The sequence below is a fragment of the Coffea arabica genome, chromosome 7c (assembly GCF_036785885.1).
Source record: "Coffea arabica cultivar ET-39 chromosome 7c, Coffea Arabica ET-39 HiFi, whole genome shotgun sequence".
Lineage (NCBI taxonomy): Eukaryota > Viridiplantae > Streptophyta > Magnoliopsida > Gentianales > Rubiaceae > Coffea > Coffea arabica.
The window spans coordinates 23,707,812-23,731,816 of record NC_092322.1 but is presented as its reverse complement, the minus strand read 5'-3'; the positions used below and the strand labels follow the sequence as shown (position 1 = coordinate 23,731,816).

At 32.7% G+C, this 24,005-nt stretch overlaps 1 protein-coding gene and 1 long non-coding RNA gene across 2 annotated transcripts; one reads left to right on the top strand and one right to left on the bottom strand.

Moving 5' to 3' along the window:
• The first annotated feature begins 874 nt into the window (after nt 1–874).
• LOC140010158 (uncharacterized) lies at nt 875–8,868 on the top strand. The gene is made up of 2 exons (XR_011817422.1): nt 875–8,393; nt 8,656–8,868. It is a non-coding gene; the product is annotated as an uncharacterized lncRNA (long non-coding RNA).
• Nucleotides 8,869–11,427: 2,559 nt separating this feature from the next.
• Nucleotides 11,428–19,508, bottom strand: LOC113699233 (farnesylcysteine lyase). Its single transcript, XM_027219442.2, has 5 exons — nt 18,862–19,508; nt 18,256–18,429; nt 13,132–13,491; nt 12,684–12,859; nt 11,428–11,921 (listed from the first exon to the last, which is right to left on the bottom strand). Exons 1-5 carry the CDS (start codon nt 19,372–19,374, stop codon nt 11,657–11,659), a joined length of 1,488 nt encoding a protein of 495 aa, XP_027075243.1. The 5' UTR covers nt 19,375–19,508; the 3' UTR covers nt 11,428–11,656.
• Between the last annotated feature and the right edge of the window lie 4,497 nt (nt 19,509–24,005).

The following is a 24,005-nucleotide window of genomic DNA, read 5'->3' as shown; positions in this document are numbered from 1 at the left end:
TGTTTGTCAACCTTTCCTCCTTTTGCTCTTTTGTCCGCTATTTTTTCATTGATTTTGTCCCTTATTATCTTTTTACGCATCTAGTACTTGTTGGTGCATTTCAATAAAATCCTAATTTTTTCCTTGACCAAATCTTTACAAGGAGTTATAATAATTTATTTGGGAGTTATGGGAATTATAATTGTGGGAGTTACAATGCATTTTAAATAGAGTTATTATGCAATTATTTGAATTAGATTTACAAATGAATTATTTGTTCAAATTAGAGGTGGCAAATCAACCCACTTAACTAAATTTATCCATACCCGTCCATGAATAGATGGATATGGGTATGTTAAATTTTTGTATATGGGTATAAATGGGTTACTCAATAATACCCATTTATTAAATTGGTATTATTGGGTAACCTATCAAACCCAATTAACCCATTTAGAATTCTCTTTCCCCCAAGTCTCTTCTTTTTCCCCACTTTTTTTTTTTCAAAATTTTCATTTTATCATGATGTTAACTACTTTTGTTTCATTATTATTATTATTATTATTATTATTATTTGTTGGTTTTATCTTATTATTTTATTTTCTCTTAGTTTATTAACTTGCTCATTTTTTAGCATTACCAATTTATGATAAATTTTAGCTTATTTTCTTATCTTTATAAAATGAAAATTTAAATTTATATGTGAAAAAATGTTAGGGGTTCAAAATTTTTGGATTAAGTTTTTATATTAATTTTTATAGTACTTAGTTCAAAATTTTATATTCTTATTATTCAATTATTAAATAATAGGTAATTTTGTGACATAGAGTATAAATGAAAAAAAATTGGTAATTAAGTTTATTGAACATTATAAATAAATATTTGTAGACACCAAATTTTGATTATTTGTAATTTCATTTTTCTTTATCATTTATTATTTATTTATTTATTATTTATTTTTATTTTAAATTTTTAATTGGGTTAGATTCATCATTTTCATTTTTTGTAATATATTAAAAGTGGCCTTAATTCTCTTAAATTTGGTTTGAAAATTGTTAATTTATTTTGAATCGATTTTTTGAAGAAAAATGAAAGTGGCAAAATAGGTGGAAATGTGTATGTTGAACAAGTGTACAAAACAATCATTGGACAAGTGGTTAAGGAATTTGGGGACAAGTGTTCCTTTGCTTATTTTGACAACACAACATTTAGGGGGACACTTGTTTAGCTTAGGAGGGGGGATGGAGAGAGAGAGGTACGGGGGACTAGAGAAGAAAAAGAAAAATTGCAACGGATGAAAAAGAAAGAGGTCGGCTAAGGGCAAGAGAAAAACAGGGAGGCGGCGAAAAGGAAAAAACAGAGCAGGCTCTTGGAGTAAAAAAAAAATGAAATAGAACAAGGACAAAGGGGGGGATTGAATCTGGAAATTTGGGGAAACTGTCGAGAGGCAAAATGAGAGAAACTGAGAGAGATAGAACAGAACAGAGGCCAAAATCTGAAAATTGGAGGAAAAGGTTTCGACAGAGCAGAGAAAGAACAAGAAAAAAGAAACAGAGGAGCGGCGGATGAACAAAAAGGAAAAAATCTGAAAAGGGAAAGGGGAGAAGATGACCAACAACACCCAGCCAACGGCGGTCCCCGATTCCAACCCCCATCGCCACCTCTGCCATCCGTCCCTTCGTTAACCGCTTCTCTTTCTCCCTCCGCCAGGGCTATTCCTTTCGCCACCTCCGAGCTCTGCGCAGCACTTCCACCTCGTGCGCCGTCTAGCTACCTGACGCACTTCCCGACTCCAGCGCAGCCACCAGGAGGCATAAACCCCTTCTCCACCTGCTCTTCTTCCGTGGATGACCTGAGCAGCAACAGCAGCGAAGATTTCCAATTCTCCGATTCATTCGCTCCCTCCGTCGACCACCCCAACTTGCCATTACCGCCTGCGAAGCTCCACCAAGAACATTGTAAGCCATTTTCTTCCCTTAACTTTCAGCTTGATTTCTTCGAGTGCAAATTCTGGAAAAATCCCCAACCCCAAGCATGTTTCTGTGAATTGATTTATGCAGTTTTCTTGATTGATTGTCCGTTTTCTTTTTGATTGTAAATGCTCTATGGGTTGATTGGAATGATGTTTTACTTTGCATTTCGACGAAATTTTGGGTGCTGATTTATGATAATTGGGCGAGAAATTGGTGAAAATTTGTAATGTCCGTTTGGTGTTCGACGGAATGCCCAACCGAAAATGCTACTAGAAAGCTGACTTCATTTCTCTGCCATGGCATGTTCGTCCATTTGGTTTTTCGTTTGATCTGCAATGACTGGCTTCCTACAGTGGGGTTGTGTAGACGTTGAAGTTTTAGGGGGGGGTTTGGAAACGAATTTGCTGGATTTGGTTTGGAATTGTGAGTGTTGCTTGAATAAGCTATGAAAATGGCGTCTGAAAAATGGCAAAAACCCAACGAAGAAGATGAAGTTCTGTAGCTTGAAGCTTCGTAGCTCGTCTGAAAATAATTCTGAAAACCCCCTTAATTGTTACCTAATTTCCCTGTCGCCCCAAAACCTCCATAAGTCCTTCAATTAGATCCTTATTTCTGTTGCATATGAACCCCTCAAGTTCCCCCCCTGTTTTGATATGACCCCAAAAATTGGAAAAGCTGAACTAATTTCGCCCTTTTAAGCTTAATCCTATGTTTGCCTATTTTATGTGACTTTTTGGGATAAATTAATTCGGGGATTTAGATCATAATTGTGGCCTAATGATTTTAGTTAATTTACTAATTTTTGTTGGGTTTAGTTATGGTGTAGGTTTTTGGGTAATAATACTTAGCTGGGTTGGGCTAATGGATTTTTTTGGTTTGCTTCTTCTGGGTTTATGATTTGGGCTTGGAAACTTGAGGCCCTTAATTTTGTTTGAGCTAGATTAGTGAAAATGATGGGCTAGCCAGATTGTTTTCCTTGGACTTCCGATTGGGCCGAATGATCTTTGGCCCAAACAAATAAATAAAATAGCCCAGTGGCTTGATCCATTAAGAAACCAGAAAACTATTTTGCACATCAGTCCCTGAATTTCTCTTTAACTGTATTTTGGCCCAGGACCTTTTCAACTTCTTTCAATTCGGTCCTTAATGTAATTGCAATTAGGTCCTTGAACTTTATTTTTCTTTAATTTTGACCCCAAGACTTTGTTAATTTTTGCAATCAAGTCCTTTCTTCTTTTGACTTCTTAAATGTGGGTTGTTGACATGATTTAATTGATTCAAATTCATGTTTATTTTTATCCTTTGTGATTATTTGTCAAATAAATTGGCACCTTGACTCCTTTATTATTTTGGAGGGTAGATAAGTTGATTTCACTCCATTAGAGCTTCATTTCAAGGGAGGTATAATTTCTTTTATCCCTTTTGTCTCTCCTATGTGGACTAATGTGCTAAGTGAAATTTGCATGTCTATTTCACTTTCCTAGTTTTATTTTCATTACTTTCATTTATTTCATTTACTTTTGCTTTTTATTCAAGTTATTCTTAATGGGGTATGTGTACACCTCTTGGCTTGTAATAGATAAGGCTGTGGCGAGCAATTTGGTCCATTTTCCCCTTCCCCTTTTGTTTTAGTTAGTGAATGTAATAGGTTCATTAGCTTAGTTGCATGCCTACGTGTTACGTGTTTAATCGCTTTATTAGGTTCTTGCATCTAGTCAAGCATGTTAAGTGTTATGTGCTACGTGTTTATAAGTGATTCGCATGTCTACTCGCTTTTTATAGTGTGGATGAATGAAATGGATGAATGTACGTCACCACACTAGTCCAACGCTAGTTGTGGCTTCTTTTATCGTTTCCACTAGTCCAACGCTAGTCGGAATTCATAGGAGGGGCTAGTCCAATGCTAGACCCAATAGGTTTTTTTTTTTTTTTTTTTTTCCTTTTTCATAAAGTGCATGATCACCACATATCACGCATTTTTCCTTAGTTTATCATTTGGTATGTTCCTCAAACCCCTTCCCCTTCACTTTAGGACTTGCATCTCATGCTAGTTAGGGTACATTTGCCTGAAGAGTCCCCTTCCGATAAGGAAAACGAGCGAGTGTGGTTACTCGATAGCCTTAGCACGCTAGTTTTGCCTTCTAATCAAAGGGAAAATAGAAGTCGAAAAGTTAGGAGTCAACCCCCGTACCCGACTTGTTGCATTCCTCTAGGGTCATACTTTCATTTTTATCATCTACATACTCTTTTAACCACATTTTTTCACATTTCTCAAAACCATACTTTCTCACTACATTTTTCCTATCACGCGCTCATTTTCACCTCACAAATGGAATTCCACTTTACCTTATATTCTATTTTCACACAAACACTTGGATTTTTCATACAATTTCACACATGCACCTTTTCATACACTTGCACACAAACATTTGGATTTTTTATACAATTTCACACGTTCACCTTTTTATACACTTGCACACTTGCACTTCAGCCATCATTTGCATTAATCGACCTCTATAAGGTTTTCCTTTATTGGCCGCCACAATTCATGTGGTTGGGACCAAAAACCTTACAAGAGACATTTTAGAATTTAGGTTTGCATTTTTTTCTTTTTTTGCATTCATGTAGTGCATCCAAATGTAATAAATTCTTTGGTTAAAACAAGAAAATCTTTGATTAAATCATGCAACTAGCCTTGGCTAGGTCAAAGGGGTGCCTTGGATTTTATCCTTGCCTTCCCCTTTGTCAAATGTGACTCCCGAACCTTTTTCATTGGTTTACGTAGATTAGGAGTCGTTTAAAAAGGGTTTCTCACTACTTTTTCCTATTTTTCTTTAAAAATACATTTTTTTAGGTGACTTGGTACACCTTAACTCATTACCAAGTGGCGACTCCGTATTTAGTTTTAAAAACCCTTTTTAAACTATAATTTTGGGTCAAATCGTCGCATTCTCAAACCCCCATTTAGACCCATTTTTCTTTTAAATCACAATTCATTTTCCAATCACAAATTGAATCAAAAAATACATTTTTTAAACCATTTATTTATTTATCAAAAAGTGGGGCGCGACAATATTTAAAACTAATGATGGGTACAAAGAGTGGTATAAATTGATAACTTAGTTTGCAAAAATAAATTTAAATGAGTTTACAAAAAGTTAAAATAAATGGGTTATAAATGGGTAATTGGGTTATCCAATTCATTTTTTGACTTACCTATTTATACCCATTTAATTAAATGGGTATAAATGAGTAGACTCACTTATACCCATTACCCATTTTACCCAACCCAAACCCGCCCAAGTCACCCATTTTGACACCTCTAGTTCAAATGAGGAATTAATTGAGTCTTTATAACCCATTCAAATGTGAATTAATTTTTTTAGGTTACAAATTCTACCAATTGACTACAATTTAATATGGAAAAACCGTTACACATTTTCAACCCTTTTTCTTAAGGTTTTGTAGCCTATAAATAGTGAAATTCTTTGGAGAATTTTGAGACACACTTTTCTCAACAAAAGATCATTCTAAATTCTATTTTCCTCACACTCATTTCTTTTTCCCTCATTCTATTTTCTTTGGGCAAAGTAAGATATTGGGAAGCTTCTGCTTCTCTTGGTTGTGCAGATCAAAGGGAAGCAACAACTATAGAGTTGGGTTGTTGTATCCTGAAAGCGGTGTGCTAGACCTTCTGCATCGGTTTAAAAAATACCGTAAGGGCGCGTATCGTCTTAAAGAGAGCGTTCTACGCGCCTCAGTCCTACCGAACTTTTTAGTAGCTGTCAATTCAAGGTAGTCGGATTGAAGATCAGAAGCTGTTCATCCAATAATTTTAAGATCTAGTTCGCGCATCAACCCATGCCAAAATAACCTTTGATGGTACAAATTATTTGCATTTATTAATGCAATATTGAGGTATGAGATTTTGTTAATTTCTTTGTTAAATTTTACTAGAGAAATTACTATTACTTATATGATTAATTTGGTTTAGAACCAACAGTACTCGTTTGAGTCCTGCTGTTATTTATTCCTCACAGCAGGGACACTTCCATGTTCCTTTGTTTTATTTATTTATTTATTTATTTTTGCTTCTTGGTCGAGGTCTGATGAAAATTAGGATTCTTTTTAAATACATGACCGTTCTGCTAAATCCCTGTATTACAAGGTTGAATTAAGAAACCTGTGCTTAAAAACAACATGCATGAGTGCCATAAAATTCAAGTTTTGGATTCTGGTTTGTGGTCCAAAGAACGCAAACAATTGGTATTGAAGCAACGATTGAAAATTCCATTGGCTAGCAATAGTTTGTCCAAATTATTCCTAGATTTCGAATTGGAAAATGATGAAGCTTCATGTTGACCTGTGTAAGCCTCTTCATCTCGTTTCTCTGTCGTTTGTTTTTGTTTTTGGTTTCAAATGTTTACACTTTTAGAAAAAAAAAAAAAAAAAGGGCTTTTATTTTTTGGCATTTTTAAATCCACGGGATTGTGATGTGGTTTTATTTTCAAGTTTTGTGTATGCAGTTGCTTCCAGTTTTGTTACAGTATATATCTCTAAGACCAATTACATAAGCAAATTATGTTTTTGCTCTTAGTGCTTTAAAATTTGGTTATGACTCGCGTTGTTGTCAAAATTTTCAGGTTTTGGTTTGGATTTAGTTTAGGGATAATTTCAGAAACCTCCCCTAAGATTTTTTACAATTTCACCAATCTCCTTCAAGGATTGAAAAATTACAGTTACCTCCCTTAATTTGATAGATTTAGTAACAAAACCTTAAAATAATATAGATTTGGTCAAATTTTTAAAGGGATAATTTTAGAAACCTCCCCTAAGATTTTTGACAATTTCACTGAGCTCCCTCAAGGTTTGGAAAATTACACCTGCCTCCCTTAATTTGATAGACTTAGTAACAAAACTTTAAAGTAATATAGACTTGGTCAAATTTTTTTAATAAATACCCAAAAATACCCTTGTGTAATGAGTTTTAATTTATTTTCTTATACAAATATTTATCTAGTATAATTATAAGTAAAAGGTGCCAAATTTTTCATGCCCATATTTACTATTTGATAAACAACTATTATAGTAATTTTATCACTATGATAGGATACTTTGATAGTAGTTTATTATGGATTTAGATTTATAAGATAAAAAAGAAAATGTTGAAATAATTCATTTAGAATTTATGAATTTTTTAAATAGTGGGATTATCATAATTTAGTAGTGATGTGGGCCATTTTTTATTTATTATTAATTTTAATATCAAAAAATAGAAAACAAAGATCAGCAAAAATATTGGATTACATATAAATTAACTTATAAAAAAATCACCAATTCGACATTTGGTTACAATAAAAATTAGAGGTAATAGTGGTAGTTTTACAGTTTATTGGCAAAAATTTTGAAAAAAGGAATAAGAAGGAAAAATAATGAAAAATAATTTTAAAAGTCATTCTAAGTATAAGCATACCAAACAAAGGAATTTCAATAAAATATTTAAGGGTAGTATTGTCATTGTAAACGACAAGGGAGGTATGTGTAAGTTTTAAAATCTCGAGGGAGCTAAGTGAAATTATTAAAAACCTCAAGGGAGGTTTCTGAAATTATCCCTTTAGTTTACCATGAAAGTTTTGCTTTTGGTTAGTATTTGTAGTTCGCTCCTTTTCTATGGTAGCTGTAAAATTTTGGATTGAACTGATTTTGGACGATTTGCCATTTCTGTTTCTGTTGGACTTCCAGTGTTCTTGACCTACTTTTCTCTGATCTATTGTGACGTAATTTTGTTTAATGTACAGGTGATGATGGTAGGGCTCTAACTTTTTCTTCCCATGATAACTTCAATATTTCCTTCAAAATATTAAGTATTATATTCCACCTTTGTTGCTAATGACATAGAAGATTTGGTTCACATTAGTGCATGTGTTCTCATATTTGTGATTTTTTGCTGTTTTATTTCCTTTCCTTTTGTGTGTACCCACAGATTTCCTAAGAAATCATTCTATTTAGAATATGGAAATTTCTCTGGCATTTTCTTCCGCTTATGAATGAATTTTATTGTCATTATTCTTCCCTTTCTAAAAAGACCTCTCTTTTAGCTCTTCGTTTTTTTTTTTCTTTGCTCTTTTGTTTTACAGATTATAGATCCTCCACTGTATTGTTGATAGTTTAGGTTGCAATAGTTTGATAGATAATTTTCATATGTTATTGCATTTTGCTTTAGCCTAAAGTTCTCCCCTTGACATCTCAGATAATCTTACCAACTTTTTGTTCATCTGTCTCAACCTTTTCATCCTCTGCTATCTGAGTTTATTGTTTGTTTTCAGACAGCCCATCAACAGCTGATACACCTACTGTTCATAATCAAGTACTTTATGGTGGCTCTTCCTGTATATATGTTTGATAAAGAGATCCTAAAGCTTGAGATTCTTCTTTTTAGCCTAGGTACTTGAATGAAATCCAAGATTAAAAAATATAAATAAGTCTTGAGATTATATCACTATAATTTTCTACAATATGTGTATAAATTGTATCTCATTCAGTCAATTATGAAATGATGACTTATAAGAAGAGGTAATATATCTTCGACTTGGAAATTTGATTTTCCTTTTAGGTCTAATGTAGATACAAGAACAGTGTTTTATGTGCAGAAACATGAAATGTTTAGCCCGTAAATATACTGAAATTTGTTGATTTTATCTTGCAGGTATATCCACGCAATTTTTTCTATACTTTATCTTATTTATAGGCATCCTTAGCCTTCATTTTCTCTCCCCTGTTATTGTTGTTTATCCCCCTTTCCTCCGCATTTTAAGTAGCATTCAATTTGTTAACTGGTGTGGTTTGTGGTTACTAATCCACCAGATGAGATGTACATTGAAGACTTGAAATGCTAAATGTAATTCTCATTTTAGAAACATATCTCTCTCTCTCTCTCTCTCTCTCTCTCTCTTTGAGAGTTTCTATGTTAATTTGTTTCCTTTCTTAGGTTATGTTGAGATTATATGTATGGGAGTTTTGTGAAATACTTTGCAAATGCCTAGGCAAAACACAATAAATATATACTTTATGACGGAACTAAAATCTTAATTTATTAGAAGCAACTTATTGAACCTATATAGGTGAATCCTTTAAACGACAATGATAAGGGTTAATCACATTTTTTCCCCTTAAATAATACTCTATTTCTCAGTTTATCCCCTAATCTTTAATTTTACTTACTTAACCCCCTTTAGGACATAATTGCCCTTACATTATTTTGACTTTTCATTTACCTTGTTTTCCTTTCTTTTATTTCTTTTTCTCTTTCTTCTTTATTTAATTCTTCCTCTTTCCCGCAAAAATCTTCACCTTAATGATTGAAATTAAAAAAGAGAAATTGCAGAGATCTATCTTCTCCTTAAATGATTAAAAATATATTTAAATCACTTTCCTAAAATACAATTTTTTAGCCTTTCAATTTTTTTAATTTTGGGTTTTCCTCTTTTCTTTCTAATTTCTCATTTTATTCTCAAGAAAATATTATAAGATGAAATTATTTTCCTTTCTTTTATTTCTTGTTCTCTTTCTTCTCTCTTTCATCCTTCCCAATAGAAATTTCATTTCAACGAAAATTTTATTTTGAGTTTGTAATTGTATATTTATGGGTGAAAGTTTAAAAGACATCAAAAACTAATTTTGATTTTTTGTATGATGCTACATGTCACAAATTTCAATTGATGATTATTAATCAAGTCACAATTTCATATTAAGATATTTTCTTGGGAATAAAATGAGAAACTAGAAAGGAAAGAGAAAAACCCAAAATTAAAAGAATTGAAAGGTTAAAAAAATTGTATTTTAGGAAAGTGATTTGAATATTTTTTTTTAAATCATTTAAGGAGAAGATAGATCTCTACAATTCCTCTTTTTTAATTTCAATCATTAAGGTGAAGATTTTTGTAGGAAAGAGGAAGAATTAAATAAAGAAGAAAGAAAAAAAGAAACAAAAGAAAGAATAACAAGGTAAATGAAAAGTCAAAATAATGCAAGGGCAATTTTGTTCTAAAGAGGGTTAAATGAGCAAAATTAAACGTTAGGGGATAAACTGAGAAATGAAGTATTCTTTAAGGGGATAAAATGTGATTAACCCCAATGATAATGATAACATTGGGAAGAGTGTGGGGAGAGAGTCAAAGAGTAAATGCACATTGATAAAGTTCAAAGAGGGAGAGAGAAAGAGAGAAGGGATGGAGTATAGACAAATATGCACTTTTTATGTTGTTTTTTATTAATTATATTCAGTGTTTTAATTCAAGCAGAAGTATGTATAAATGAGACTAAGCAAATTAATAGGAATTTTCCTATGCAGATTGAAGCTGTATTTTAACGTTAAAAGTAGACTGAAAGTCAACTGATGACAAATAAAAAAAAAAAGAATAAAAGAATAAAAAAACAACTGATAGGATTCAAACTTGTCCAACAATCATAAACCCCTCTTAGTAATCACCACCATCTTGATTATTAATTGGAAAAAAAATTGAGAAGTTTAATAATCCCCTATCAATAACTTCTTAAGTTATGGCCAAAGAGGGGCTGCCCCTTCCTGTCAGGTCATGCAAAAATATAATACTAATATCAAACTACAGCAAATCAACTTTGTTTGTACAATATACTATTTCTCTTTTTTTTTCCTTAATCTTCAACTTTACCAGAAAATATCACCAATCCAAACATTCAATTTTTGTGCTCAAACTTGCATCTAGGAATTGCCATAGCATGCTTTTAATCAAAGCAACAATCATGAAAAAGCGTTGCCTATGGAAGATTGAATCAATTGATAACATTCCATACCAATAGTCTTCACAATATTACAATAGTAATCACGTCTGCATTTCCATATGATCAAGTAGACCCTCATGATTTTGATATTTTGCCATTGCTACAAAACATATTATTAAAGAACTCAGGACTTTGGCAATGAAGGGAAAGACAAAGATGTCTAAAAGTCAAGGAAAAAAAAAAGATTTTTTGTCTAAGCATTTCTCCAAGTGACCAAATAGACTCTCATGATTTTGATCTTTTGCAAATGTTAGAGAACATGTTATTAGAGAAGAAGATCGGTGGCTTTGGTAGTGAAGAGAAAGACAAAAGAACTTTATCCACCACAACCAGAATAATAGTACTTCTAACGAAGTATAAAAAAAAATTCATTTCACAAGAGCATATAAATACATTATAGATCTAAAAGTGGTAATTACTTGAGTGAATTTAAAGGCCTCAAAGCTAAATTTCCCAAGAGCTATTGTCTACAAATTTGTTATTTTGTGACCCTTTAGATGAGAATTTTTATCTCCTCAACATAAGATTTTATAAAAACACGTAAGAAGAGTACCACATCACCTATAAACAACAATACATAGTATTAAACATCAAGTCTGCTATTTGACTTCCAAAATGAGAATTAATCAAGAACGAAAACGAAAATGAAACACATGGGTTACCCTCAACTGATCAGGCATTACACTGAACTTATTCTTAGACATCAAGATTGATTAGATATCTTACAAGGTATACATACACACATACATATATATCTCTGCCAAACATACAGCAGCTGCTCTAATTAAGTCATAAAGGTTTAAAATGCATTTAATTGCATCTTTTCGAGCTATAATCTACTTAAGTGTATACATCTCTGCAACACCGTATAGCTGCAATGCTTACCCTTACAGGTCTGAATGCATTTGGTATTCAGAGCAAAAGTTTTTCAGGCCCGATGTACCTGAACAGTTTTGACTGGAGAGTCTTGAGAGGATAAGACGAGCTATATTCTCTGCTGAAACAGCACTCGTTTCCATGGTGCTAGCAGCATTCTCGAATGCGTTTACATAGTAGAGATTTTTGGAATCCAATATCAATGGTGCAAACACCTCAGGAGCGTGATAATGAGGATATGCAGCCCAGTTTATTTTGATGGTCTCATTTCTCACACTATGAAAAGCAGGATAAGAAAACATTAGATACAAGGAAGATTACATTGAATAGTAAATACATAACAAAAAAAAGACAAGAAGAAGAAAAGAACAACATAAAAACACTTGCATGTATGGTAAAAACGGTGCAAAAGAAACATATTGACAAAATATTTAAATAAATTAGTATAGAGATAGCACAAATGTATGTTTTTGAGATCTCTTGGGATGATTGTGTGGAGAACTTGGATATCTTGGGTTAGCAGTTGCTGCATGAGCCTTTATGTGAATCCTCATTGAGTTGAAGAAAAAGAATAATGCATCCTCATCCATTGCAAACATAGGAATCAATTTTCAGTGAGCACAGATTAGTTATAGCAATGCAAGAAACAATATTACAAATGCAACAGGTGGCTGAATACTAATGAAAACATATGATAACATGATCAAAAATTTTGAATGCACAATCAATCCATAGTTGAGAGAAGAAAACAAGCTAGAGTCAAAACTTAAATTATAAATCACCACCTATTAAAGTTTTTCTTTCTCAGGAAGCAACATATTCATCATCCTAATTACAACTTCAATCTATACTTACAGTCAAGAAATGCCAATAAAGCATCAGTGACTTGAATTTTCAAGATGGTAAAGATGACTACAAAGTCTTGCCAACAAACAGTCGGAATGTAGTGAAATTTTCTTAGACAACTACAGCTCAAGATAAGTGCATTGTACTTCCAGATATTCATGACATCCTAGAAGGTACCAAATTTAACCATACCTAAATATGTGATTCAATAATTCTTCAGGCATAAGTTGTCGGGAGAAAATCTTGTAAGTCATATCTTTCTCCCCATGCTTGTTCAGAACAGAGATGCTTGAGAATGGCACACCTGGGGTCTCTGTGGTGCCAACCAATTCTGGGATGTCTGATACCATGTCGAAACCAAAATATTTCTTGCCAAATAAACCCCCAAATCAGGCGCAATTTAAAGAAATCCAAATAAGAAAAATACATTTTAAGCAAATAGGTAATTTTATTACTACAAACTCAACTTGAACAAATATAACTTGCCCCAATATTAGGTGTGGTCCATTTTAGCTCTACAAATAATCTGTTCAAAACCTAACTTTTAATATGGATGTCTTTTCACAACAGTTATTATGATGAAAATAACAATTCAATTGTAATCAGTCCAAAACACTATCAACTAGAACATAATACTCACAGGATTTAAGCAACCCCTAACAAATGTTGTGAAGGTGTGCTGCAATTGTCTCTCAGGAATTGAAATGCCTGGTGTAAAACGAATATTCAGCTCATCCAAGGGTGTAGCAATGACTGCTACCTCGCATGTATAGCTCTCTCCTTCTGTGGAATTCAGCTCATACAGACCTGAAACATAAGATAAAGATTCTATTTCTGTGTGAGGGTGCAAAACAACATGAGACTGATTGATCAGTCCGGCCGCCATTTGCCAATTCCCTCCTTCAATTGACCACAAGCCACCCCCAGACCCTGCCAGAGATACTGCACCAGCTAGTCCACTGATGCGGACACTTTGCCCATAGTTGATTCTTGTGATCACCTGCAGAAGCAAAACATAATGTAAGATCCTTAATTTGGTAACATCATATCATTTCTTCTAGCACGGAAAATTCATTGCAATGCAGCTCCCTAAGAACCAAAAATACAGAAATCAACTACTTAACCTCACTATGAATGATACTTCAGTCTGCACTAGACTTATAGACTATGAAAAGACCCACAGACATAAAACACTAGCCCCATATGAGATAAGGATATAAATGTGCAAATTAGCAAAAGAATATGCATCTTTATACAGTCATATCTCCAGACTAAGGGTCTTTAGTTATCCTGGTCAAAAACTTATATTTATTAATCATGAATATGGGAAAATGGAAAACAATAGACAGAGAACATACCGTTACATGCAATTACGGCTATTCTTCAATAAAACCATGCAGAGAGGTGCTTGTTCATCCCCTCTAGGTACATGCAGAAACGAAGGAAGCCATACGCATAGAAACATTACGATATGGAAATGATGATTCCCATGTCAGTGACATTATTATCTGCTTCTTAAATGTCATATGTCAAAATTTGATATTGTATGAGAATTCTTGCAATGAAAGTGATCTTTGATATCCAGAGTTGCATAAGTTTGTAAGCAAAAAGGTCGAGTGTCTCTATCTAGGCTCTGACTCTGAAAATCAAATAATAAATTCTAAAAAGTAATAAATCCTTGATTTAGAAGCGTAAATAATTTTGAAAAGGAGAAACACGTACATGTCAAGGACTAGTCAGCAATATCCTAATCTAATTCCCATAAAGTTCATGCAATTGTGTCTGTGATTTGTTTCCAAAAATATCAAATAGAAAATATAAATTATATAATTTATGCCTCTAGAAAATTTGCACAAAAAAATGCAAAAAAAAAGCTTTCTAAATGCCCAACCTTTTTTTCCAAGGACATAAAGGGAATGAATTATTCAGTTATGCATCATGGGAGAATTACTATAAAAACACAAGCAAGTAACTTTAGAAACACCCTATAAAATGGTATTTCTAGAATATTACATAAATAGACAGATTTAGGAAAGGATTTACATTAATACAGCAAAGGATTTACATTTATTTATCCACAATCAATGAATTATTTCATCTTTCTTCATTTTGCACTTTCCAGTTAGGAAGACTTCAGAAGGGGATGTCCTGCATGACCATTAAGCTTCAACATGACCGTTCTCACTTTTGATGAACTTAAGTGTTCTAATATGTTTATCTATTATATACCCTCACAATATTGTAATTCAAATGTAAATTTGACCTCATGCCCATGAGATTTCCAAATTTAAGTTGCCTAAAGATTCTGCTCAGTTCCAAACTTATCCAACATAATTTTCTGTGAACTTCCAATTGGCTCTGTCGTATTTGAATAGAAAATTAACATATTCTAAGGAATTCAAAATCATAATTGCAATGTAAGTACTTCAAATTACACCCTATTTCCTGTTTCTAAAAACAATCCATGGTCTAGAATGTTTACACGCCAAAAGTGCAATCATGTAACAAACTCCACTTCTGTATTATCATAGTCTCATAAATAACCTAAATTGTGGATCTAATAATTTCAACTTCAGTGAACAAATGCATGTTCTAAGATTGGAAATACCATCTATTCATTTCAGGGACAAGATGGACACAATCTTTCTTCAGGACACAATGGACACTTGAATGTTTCTTCAGGCCAAGAGGAAACTAATAAAAAAACAACCTTCTCTCATCAGTACCTACCAAACTTATGACCAAAAGAATGGATATCTTTCACAAGCACTACCTCACAAAAACATGAATTCATAGCTTCCAAAACCAAATTCTGGTACACTGTAATCAAATGACTGCATTTGTTTATCCATAAATACAATAAAGGGATAAAATATGCAAATTTAGATTCTTTCTACACTCCTCCAACTACTCTTGGAAATGAAGAAAGGCAACTGCTACTGGAACATATGTGCAAATAGAACTATGGAAAAAGATGTACATAAAATGCTGCATCTCTGGATCCATAAAGAAATTAGAAAGCTCATATGTCAACTACCGAAATTTTATAAATAAATAAAAAGAATTAGCTTCGCTTGGAGTTAATCCTTGATTTTTATCGTTAAGGAAGCAAAACAAGCTTAACCCAAAGACCAACTTTCAAAGTCCCAAATAACAAAGCCTCTACTTGGATTCACCCCCCTCAAAGCTCCTATGTGCAGCATCAGGACAAAAGTTCACATTTCCATGTAGCATTGAAAACTATAATGCTTATAGATTGCTCACTCTCTTAAGGTAGGACTTAATTCAAATGGAATAAAAAAATCTCAAGAAAAAAATGAACAGGGTGTATGATCCTTTTTATAGTTAAAGAGAAACTGTTCCTTCAATCAGTCCTGTTAAAAAGCTATAAGATACAGAGCTTCAGATTACTAAGCTGGTAGAACACCAAACTTGCCTATTGGTCTGAGGGTTAGATGATACTGCAACTTCATGTTTTTAACTTGCCAAGTGAATGTCAATAGGTATTGTACTGAAATAGGAACAGAACGCATTAAAAATCACAAATTAAAGAAAAAAGGAAAGGAACGTATTCAAAATCACAAATTAAAGAAAAAAAGTAAAGGAGTTGAACACAGATGCAACACTTAAAAGATATCCCCTGGAATACCATTGATTGAAAATGATTTTTTCATGTTCTTTGACATCCAACCCAAGTTAACAAAAAAAGTTCAGATAAGGTATGCAACAAGATGTCTCCCAAAGAAATCATAGGCAAGGAAAAGAACAAATGCAGTAGCTGGGCATATCTTTTTATTACTTCATTTCATTTTCCCTCTATCTGTTTCAGTTTGCTTTCCTTTCCAATTTTTATTCTTCATCCTAACATATTTCTGTTATTGTTGCAGACACAGCAGCCAAATTCTGGATACAGCTTGACAACAATTGACAGCTTTCCTCAACAAGACACCATAAATTCCATCCTTTCATGCAGATTCAACTTTTGCAGTCAAAATCACCAAAATGCTAAGCAAAAAGCCTAAAACCACCATAAGTTCTGAAGGCTAAAGCCTACCTACATCAAATGAAGTCAAATTGCACGTTTTTTGGCTTAATATAAACTCCAAAGCCTCATGAATATTATTCCAACATGTCAATAGAACCCAGAAGGAAAAATAATGTAATCAAATTGAAAAAACCAAGAAAAACACTACTAGATTAAGTCTCTAAGGTTAACAAGTAGCTTTTACATGTCCGAAAGCTACCTAAAGGGCCCAAAGAAAGGCTCAGGTTTTTCGCTGATAACTTGCTACAACCCCAAGCACATCATAAATTACACCACCTATTCAAGCATTTTCTAGAAGCTTCTTATACCAAACTGCTCCCTTTATGTCTCACACTTTATAATCCTCAGCAAGTTTCAGCTCTCAGCATCAGAAGCTATGGCATCAAAAACTAGGACTCCTTGGGCCATGTACACCACTAACGCACACAAGAATGCACATCTGTTTCAATGCTGACTATCACAACAAGTTGTATGCTTTTGCATCACTCCACTGGGGTTCAAGTGTTGAGTAAAATACAAGAAGTTAGTGCTTAGATATGCTGTCAAAGGAGAAGTTTATGAAGTTTTAAATTTTTTAAACATTTCTGTAATTCAAACTTACAAGTTCGTAGTGGTCTATGAAACATCTTCAGAGCAGCAATGTTGTATCATTCATGGCTGCATATTCTAAAAGTGAATATACAAAGTGAAACAATCCTCACTCACTCAGCACAAGATTTAGCCATTTTCTGCTAATTTTGATGGATCCTGTTCATGTTACTCCTAGTCACAGGACAAGAGTAATTTGAGATTCTCAGATTTTGTATTTCATTGTTCAATTCTTTAGGAGAGTATCGGACTACAATTGCAAATAGTAGATGTTTTTACATAATGCCTTAAAAATATCAGAACTAGCAGTGCCAGTTTAGAAAACATGCAATTACATAACTCAAGGATCTAGAGAATAAATGAATAAAAATAGGATTTGTCTGTTTTAAATTTGATTAAGTGCTCCCTCATTTCTTTTATTCTGTGCCAAATAGTTGAGGATGTGGCAAATGTTTACTTGAAGAACAGACTGCAATGGGCCGTTGACCAAGTGCTCCAGAGTAGAAGTGAAATAGGGTGATATCAGCAAAATCATGCTCACCGATATCACAAGATGTCACATTATCATGTGGTTTCTCTTAAAACCACAAGGTTTATGGGGTGCGCTTGTGCACCTTGGTCCACAGAGAAATTTTCCAACATAAAATGACTATAAGCATACACTTTTATGTGAATCTTTTACTTTTGTCTCATCATGACTTCCAGACATTCTTTTACTAATGTCTCACCACGACTTCCAGACATTCTAACAACAATCAAATCCATGAGATGAACAGATATCAAGGAGAAAACAATTAACAAAAATTCCATAGCCTAAGCTTCTCTTTCACTTTTGCTTCCTTAAATTGGTAACAATTTTCAGGAGACAAGCACTTGAAAACAGGATTCACTTTTCTCATGATAACAATAGAGTAGTTAAAATAATAAGCAATTAAAAAAATCAATCTAGTGTTGCTCCCAGTTTCAGAAATGAATTTTCCCATAGTGGATTGCATTAACAAGACCACTCGGCTTTGGTTTCATTTTAACTATTCTCACATTACAATCAACATGCATTAGCACTTGGAAAATCAATGGATTAAAAGAACCACAAAAGCAAAGGGAAAATGGAAGGATAGGGAACTTTCGAACCGTGACAAGCTCTTGAATGAGTAGAGGAGACAACCCAGCATCAACCAATTCCTCCTCAAGAGTCTGAGTTGTTAAATCATAGAGGCCCGCCCACTTCAGCATCTCCTCCACACTCTCAAACACTGGCCGACTGTCAAATGGTTTATAATACTTCAAAAATTTACCAAGCATCCTCTGTAAACATCATACGAACAATAAGTTGTACATTCTGCTAAAATGCATGTACAGTTGTACTTTTAGTTTGAAAAACAATTGCACCACACACTGTAACATTTTTACTCTCAAATAAGTCTCAAAAGCACTGTAATACTTCAAAATCTATCAACAGTCCCATGTAAACATCATAAGAAGAGAAAGTTGTACATTATGCTTAAGTGCTTATACTCTCAGTTAGAAAAATATTTGCACCACGTGCTGTAATCTTTATACTCTCGACTACAGTCTCAACTGCACTATAATACATCAGAAATCTATGAACACACCTGGAAAGAAGTTGTACATTCCGCTTAATTGCTTGACTCATAATTCGACAGATAATTGCACCTCATGCTGTAATATTTGTACTCTCAACGAATTATAATTAAAGAATGGAAGAAATTAATGTACCTCGACGAAATTAGTCATGCGAAAGAGAGAGCGGCCATAGCGAAGGAACATCTTAATCGAATTGGCAAGTGAAACAAAGCTTTGGACGATCACACTTTCGGAATCCGAGGTAAAAGTCTTGAATATGAATTTATGGCCATCCCAAATTCCCAAAGAGAAACAAGACATGGAAGTGGATGGTTTTCTTACGGTGAGATTAAGCAATCTAGTGAACTCCAAGGCGTGGTAGTTTTTGGGATGGAGAATGGAGGCTCCGGCCTCAAAGGTCTCGCCGGCGACGGAGACAGTGGCCATGCGGCCACCAACCACCCCGTGTCGCTCGAAGATTCTGATTTGACCAATCTGAGCATCGTAGGGGTTCGAATTGGAGTAGTGCCGGAGGAAGTGAGCTACCGACGATCCGCCGATGCCGCTGCCGATTATGCAAACACTGGCCGGTGGCGGTGATGGAGAAGCCGATGACAGTAGTAGGAGCAGTGTGAATACTAGCGCGATTAGGGGCTTTTTCGTCATTTTGCCGATTCCTCCGGGACTTGTGAATATTGTGTTCTCTCTCTTTCTTGACTCTTAAGACAGAGCAGCAATGTAATCTACCACACAGCAGAAGTTAAAACCCGAGCCGCCCGCTGACTCGTTTGAAGAAACAACCGTTAATGGCTGGATGCCCTCCGTTGACTGGCTAATTCCCTAGAATATTACCCAAAAATAAAAAATTCTGACAGACGTGGCGCTGATAAAATTTATTTTTAAAACTATGCCCGCCATGATGATACAGTACAATAAGCAATAATTTTTTATTTTTTAAATTCCTGGGGCAGCCACTTTTTTTCAAAAAAAAAAAAAAAAAAAGTTCAAGGGCTTCTATGCTAAGTCAACACGCGGCTCTTCTTTTCAAAAGAAAATTTCTGAGACTGCCGGCTATCTTAAGTTAGAAACCTTTCATTTGCAAACTGATGAGGATTTGATGGTGTTGTCCCCGGACTCCCCGCTGGCAAGAAAGAATAGAATTAATGGTGCCGTAAAACCCAAATGCAAAACAGCCGCCATCCCATCTGTTTCAAAGACAGAAAAGATCAAGAAAAAGACTTTGACCGCTAGTTTGTTTGGACATGTATTATTTAAAATAATTATTATAATATTTTTTATGATATATTATATGTAAGAAAAAAAGTGATTGAAAATATAAAAAATGGATAAGAAATATGTTCATGATATAAGCAAAATATTATTTGAAAAAATAATATATCCAAATAAACTGTTTGGATAGTCAAATTTTTTCAAATAATTATTCACTTGTATCATAAACATATTTATCAATCAATTCTTTTATATTGCCAATCACTTTTTTATTTCATATTCATTACATCACAAAAGTTACTACATTAATTATTTCAATCTAATAATACTTTTCATAATTGATAGCCGACTTGAATTGCTTGATGAATTTGAGCACTTTTTTATTGAGTCAATTCAACTTTTAACTAAATACAACTTGAAAATATTCCAATATTAAGTACTCCCGTTTATATTGCTATTTTTGAAAGTTTTTGTAGAAAAATATACTATAGCGATTTGATATATGTGAGATAAAATTAAAAAGATGATTGGAAAATATATTCATGGAAAACATAAAAAATTTTCTGTGAAAAACCACGATCCAAACGGAGAAGCATAATTGTTTTCAGTCATACTTGACTTTTATTGACCTTTAATCTGTTGAACATGTTTACCAATTAATGGGCTTTAATTATTCAATACGAAGGGTAAGATTTTTAAATAATGAAATTGGCAATTGATAGAAAAAAAAAAGGACATGAGAAATAAGGGAAAATTACATTTTAATCTTGATAATGAAAATTTTACACATTGAAAATCTTGGTTTTACTTAAAATTGGAGTCAAAACCTCCCTAGTGAAGAATTAGACCAAGAAAATGAGAAAAAAAAACTGATAACAAGGATACACAAATTTCAAGAATGTAGAAATCAAGATGAAATTCACCGAATATTCAAGCATGTTTCAAGAACATCTATTTCTTCTTTTTCTTATTTAAAAATAAACATTAACTATGACAAATTAGATTAGATAAATTACAGCATGAATCTTGTCTACATTCTTTTTTCTTTGACTTAAAGAATTAGCATGGCATTGGGACTGGTTTTCTTTTGGAAATAATAAAGTATAGAAAATTTCAGAGAATTCATCCAGAAAAAGTACGCCTCGAGTCCATGACTAAAGTTACGTGACTTTTGTGTACATTGGACCTACCAGCGGAGACCAACACCATCAAATCCTCGTCCATTTGCAAAAGAAAGGTCTGTAACTTTTGGCAAAAATACAAAGGGTTGTCGTGCTGACTTAGCACGGTCAGCCGAAAAAATTAAAGCAGTCTCACTTGTCATCGTGCTATTTCAACAGTACAGGCATAGTTTTAGAGACAGATTTTGCCAGCACCGCATTTGCCAGATTTTTTTTTTTTTTGGATAATATTCTAAGGAATTAGCCCGTTGACTTGGTCAGCAATTGATATATATATATATATATATATATTTCATTGTTTCATCCTTGGACTCTAAAATGTTCATAATTACCTCAATTAAGGCTTAATAATTACATAGATTTATATAATTTGGTATAAATAGATTTTCATTTTCTTAAAATTAATACAAATTTTTTTTAAAAAAAATCCAGAGGAGTAAGGTTGACCAAAAAAATGTGAAATTAACTAGAAGGGCACTAAATTGCTTTATTAATGGTTGTAGGACAAAAATAAACATATTTATCCATCTACTTTGAAAACAATACCATTATTTGGATCAATGATTTGAAAATTTTGCACATAAAACAATTTAGCACTTAATTGAGTCCTTTAATTAAAAAATTGTGGTACGCTTAAAATAATTAGAAGTATGAATGTAACAATATTGAAATACTTAAGTCGAAGCTATGTATATTTGAGGTTCGACAATGACCAACATTAACTTTTACAAATTAGAGAATAGGCTGGCTAAATATTTAGAAACTTTAGTTTTATCCTATAATTGAACGCCTTCAAAATTATAGATTGTCTTTTTCTCTATGCATTGCTTGGCTAAAAATTCAAGTCTTTAAATCATATAATCAAAACTAAATGCATGTTCAGAATTAAAAATAAATGTAACTTAGAAACAAAAAATTTTCATATTCCATTTTGAATTCGTCTTTCATTTATTGTATAAAGAACTTCTCATTTTGACTGCCATCAAAGTAGTTGCATGCCCCAATCTCAAGGTCCAAGCTCTATTGCCATTAGTCCATACACTTGACATATTCAGGCACCGATAAATCTTGGGGCATGTAGAATACGCTAAAAGTACACTCGTTGTATTAAAAATATGTGTTAAGACATCATGCAGAGACCAAAATATAGATGGAAAATGAAAAGACAATATGTGGTATTTGGATATGATCATTGGCTTATAAAATATTTATTATATAGAAGTCATTTGGATATAGTCGTTGGCTTAATATGGATCATGATAGGATTAATTATGATAATTGTGTTCCTATCAACCGCCCACAGGTTTGTGCAATTCTTTTGCGAATAAAAAAGTTATATTGATGATAACATGTTTACACATGAATAAAGCCAATAAAAATTGGTGCAAAGTGATAATTGAAATTTATTTTTTTACTAGTATAAATAAAAGAACATGTGTCATTTCAATTCATTTTTAGTTCAGATTAACCCATCCTTTGAGGATGTGTTAATTTAAGTCATTTTATTTTATATAACATAAAATAACCTCTATATTATGCATATAATTTTATTGTCAAACATATATTATGCATATAAGGTTGTGCCAATTTGGATTTGGTCATTGGCTTATACATTTTTATTATGTAGAGATCATAATATATATAGAAAGTACAATTACATATAAAAGTTAATGGATTAAAAACTTTAAAGATATCTTACCTGCGTAGTTAAAAAAATATATAGATAGTAGAAAGATGTTTATTAAAGGGGAAATTTTCCATAAATTAGAAGTAATAGTTTACATAATATTAATTAGATTTCGATGGCATAGACCATTCTCAAGAAATTAATGTGCTCATCTACCATTTCTAAATAAACAAGCTTAAGCGTGTATGTTTTCAAGTAAAACCATATTTTTCCAACACATGGATGCATTACTGTTTAAATTTATAACTAAATATTAATCACTATAATACTTTTGTAAGTTTTAAAGAAGAATTGTGGGTACTAGTCCTCAATACTCAATATTAACCACAATATTATTGATCTCAATAAAACGGTCAGTAGGTTTATACAACTCCTTTGCTAATAAGAAAGCTATATTGTTGGTTATATATTCATAGATTAAATTAAATTATAACAAAGGCAAAATTTGATAATTGTACTTTATTTGTTTAATATGTTATTAAAAAAGAATTCTTTGTAATTTATTTGTTTGATAATTCATATGTGAAATAAAACCTTTATAATATAAATCCTAAAAAGAAATGATGATAATTTATTGGAGTTGAATGTTATGAATATATAGAATTTGTAATAAATTGTTATTTTGATTTTCTCAAACAAATATAAAAGGCTTTTGCAATGGTTTCCATCTTCATTTGTATTCGATCTATTTGTCTTTTATGTTTTGGGATCCACAAAACTTTTTCAATAGTGCAAGCTGTTAATTGGTAATAATTTATTTGCAGGATAATTTCATAAACCTCCCTTGGGGTTTCTAACAATTGTAGCTATTGCCCTTGAGGCTTGAAAAATTACACTTATCCTCCTTGGTATTATGAAAGACTATAACAGTTTTGACAACTCTACAAATCCTAAATAGAAAGTGGATATAAAGGAAAAAGAAATCTGCATTTTGCAAATATTTCTTTACCCAGTAGCTCCAACCTCATCTCATTTAATACATTATATTCAATTCCTAGGTGATTTAAGTGATAACCTAATACTAGTAGGGATGCATTTGTTAAAAATAATTTCTTTACAACTTACTTAGCAAAGGAAAAAAAAAAAAGGAACTCCAAACATTAAAAAATGATGTCTTGAATTATGGCCTAAATTTTGCTATAAAGAACTACTTAAAAACTTTTTACTTAACAAGTAATGCCAATATTTGATTTCTTTTA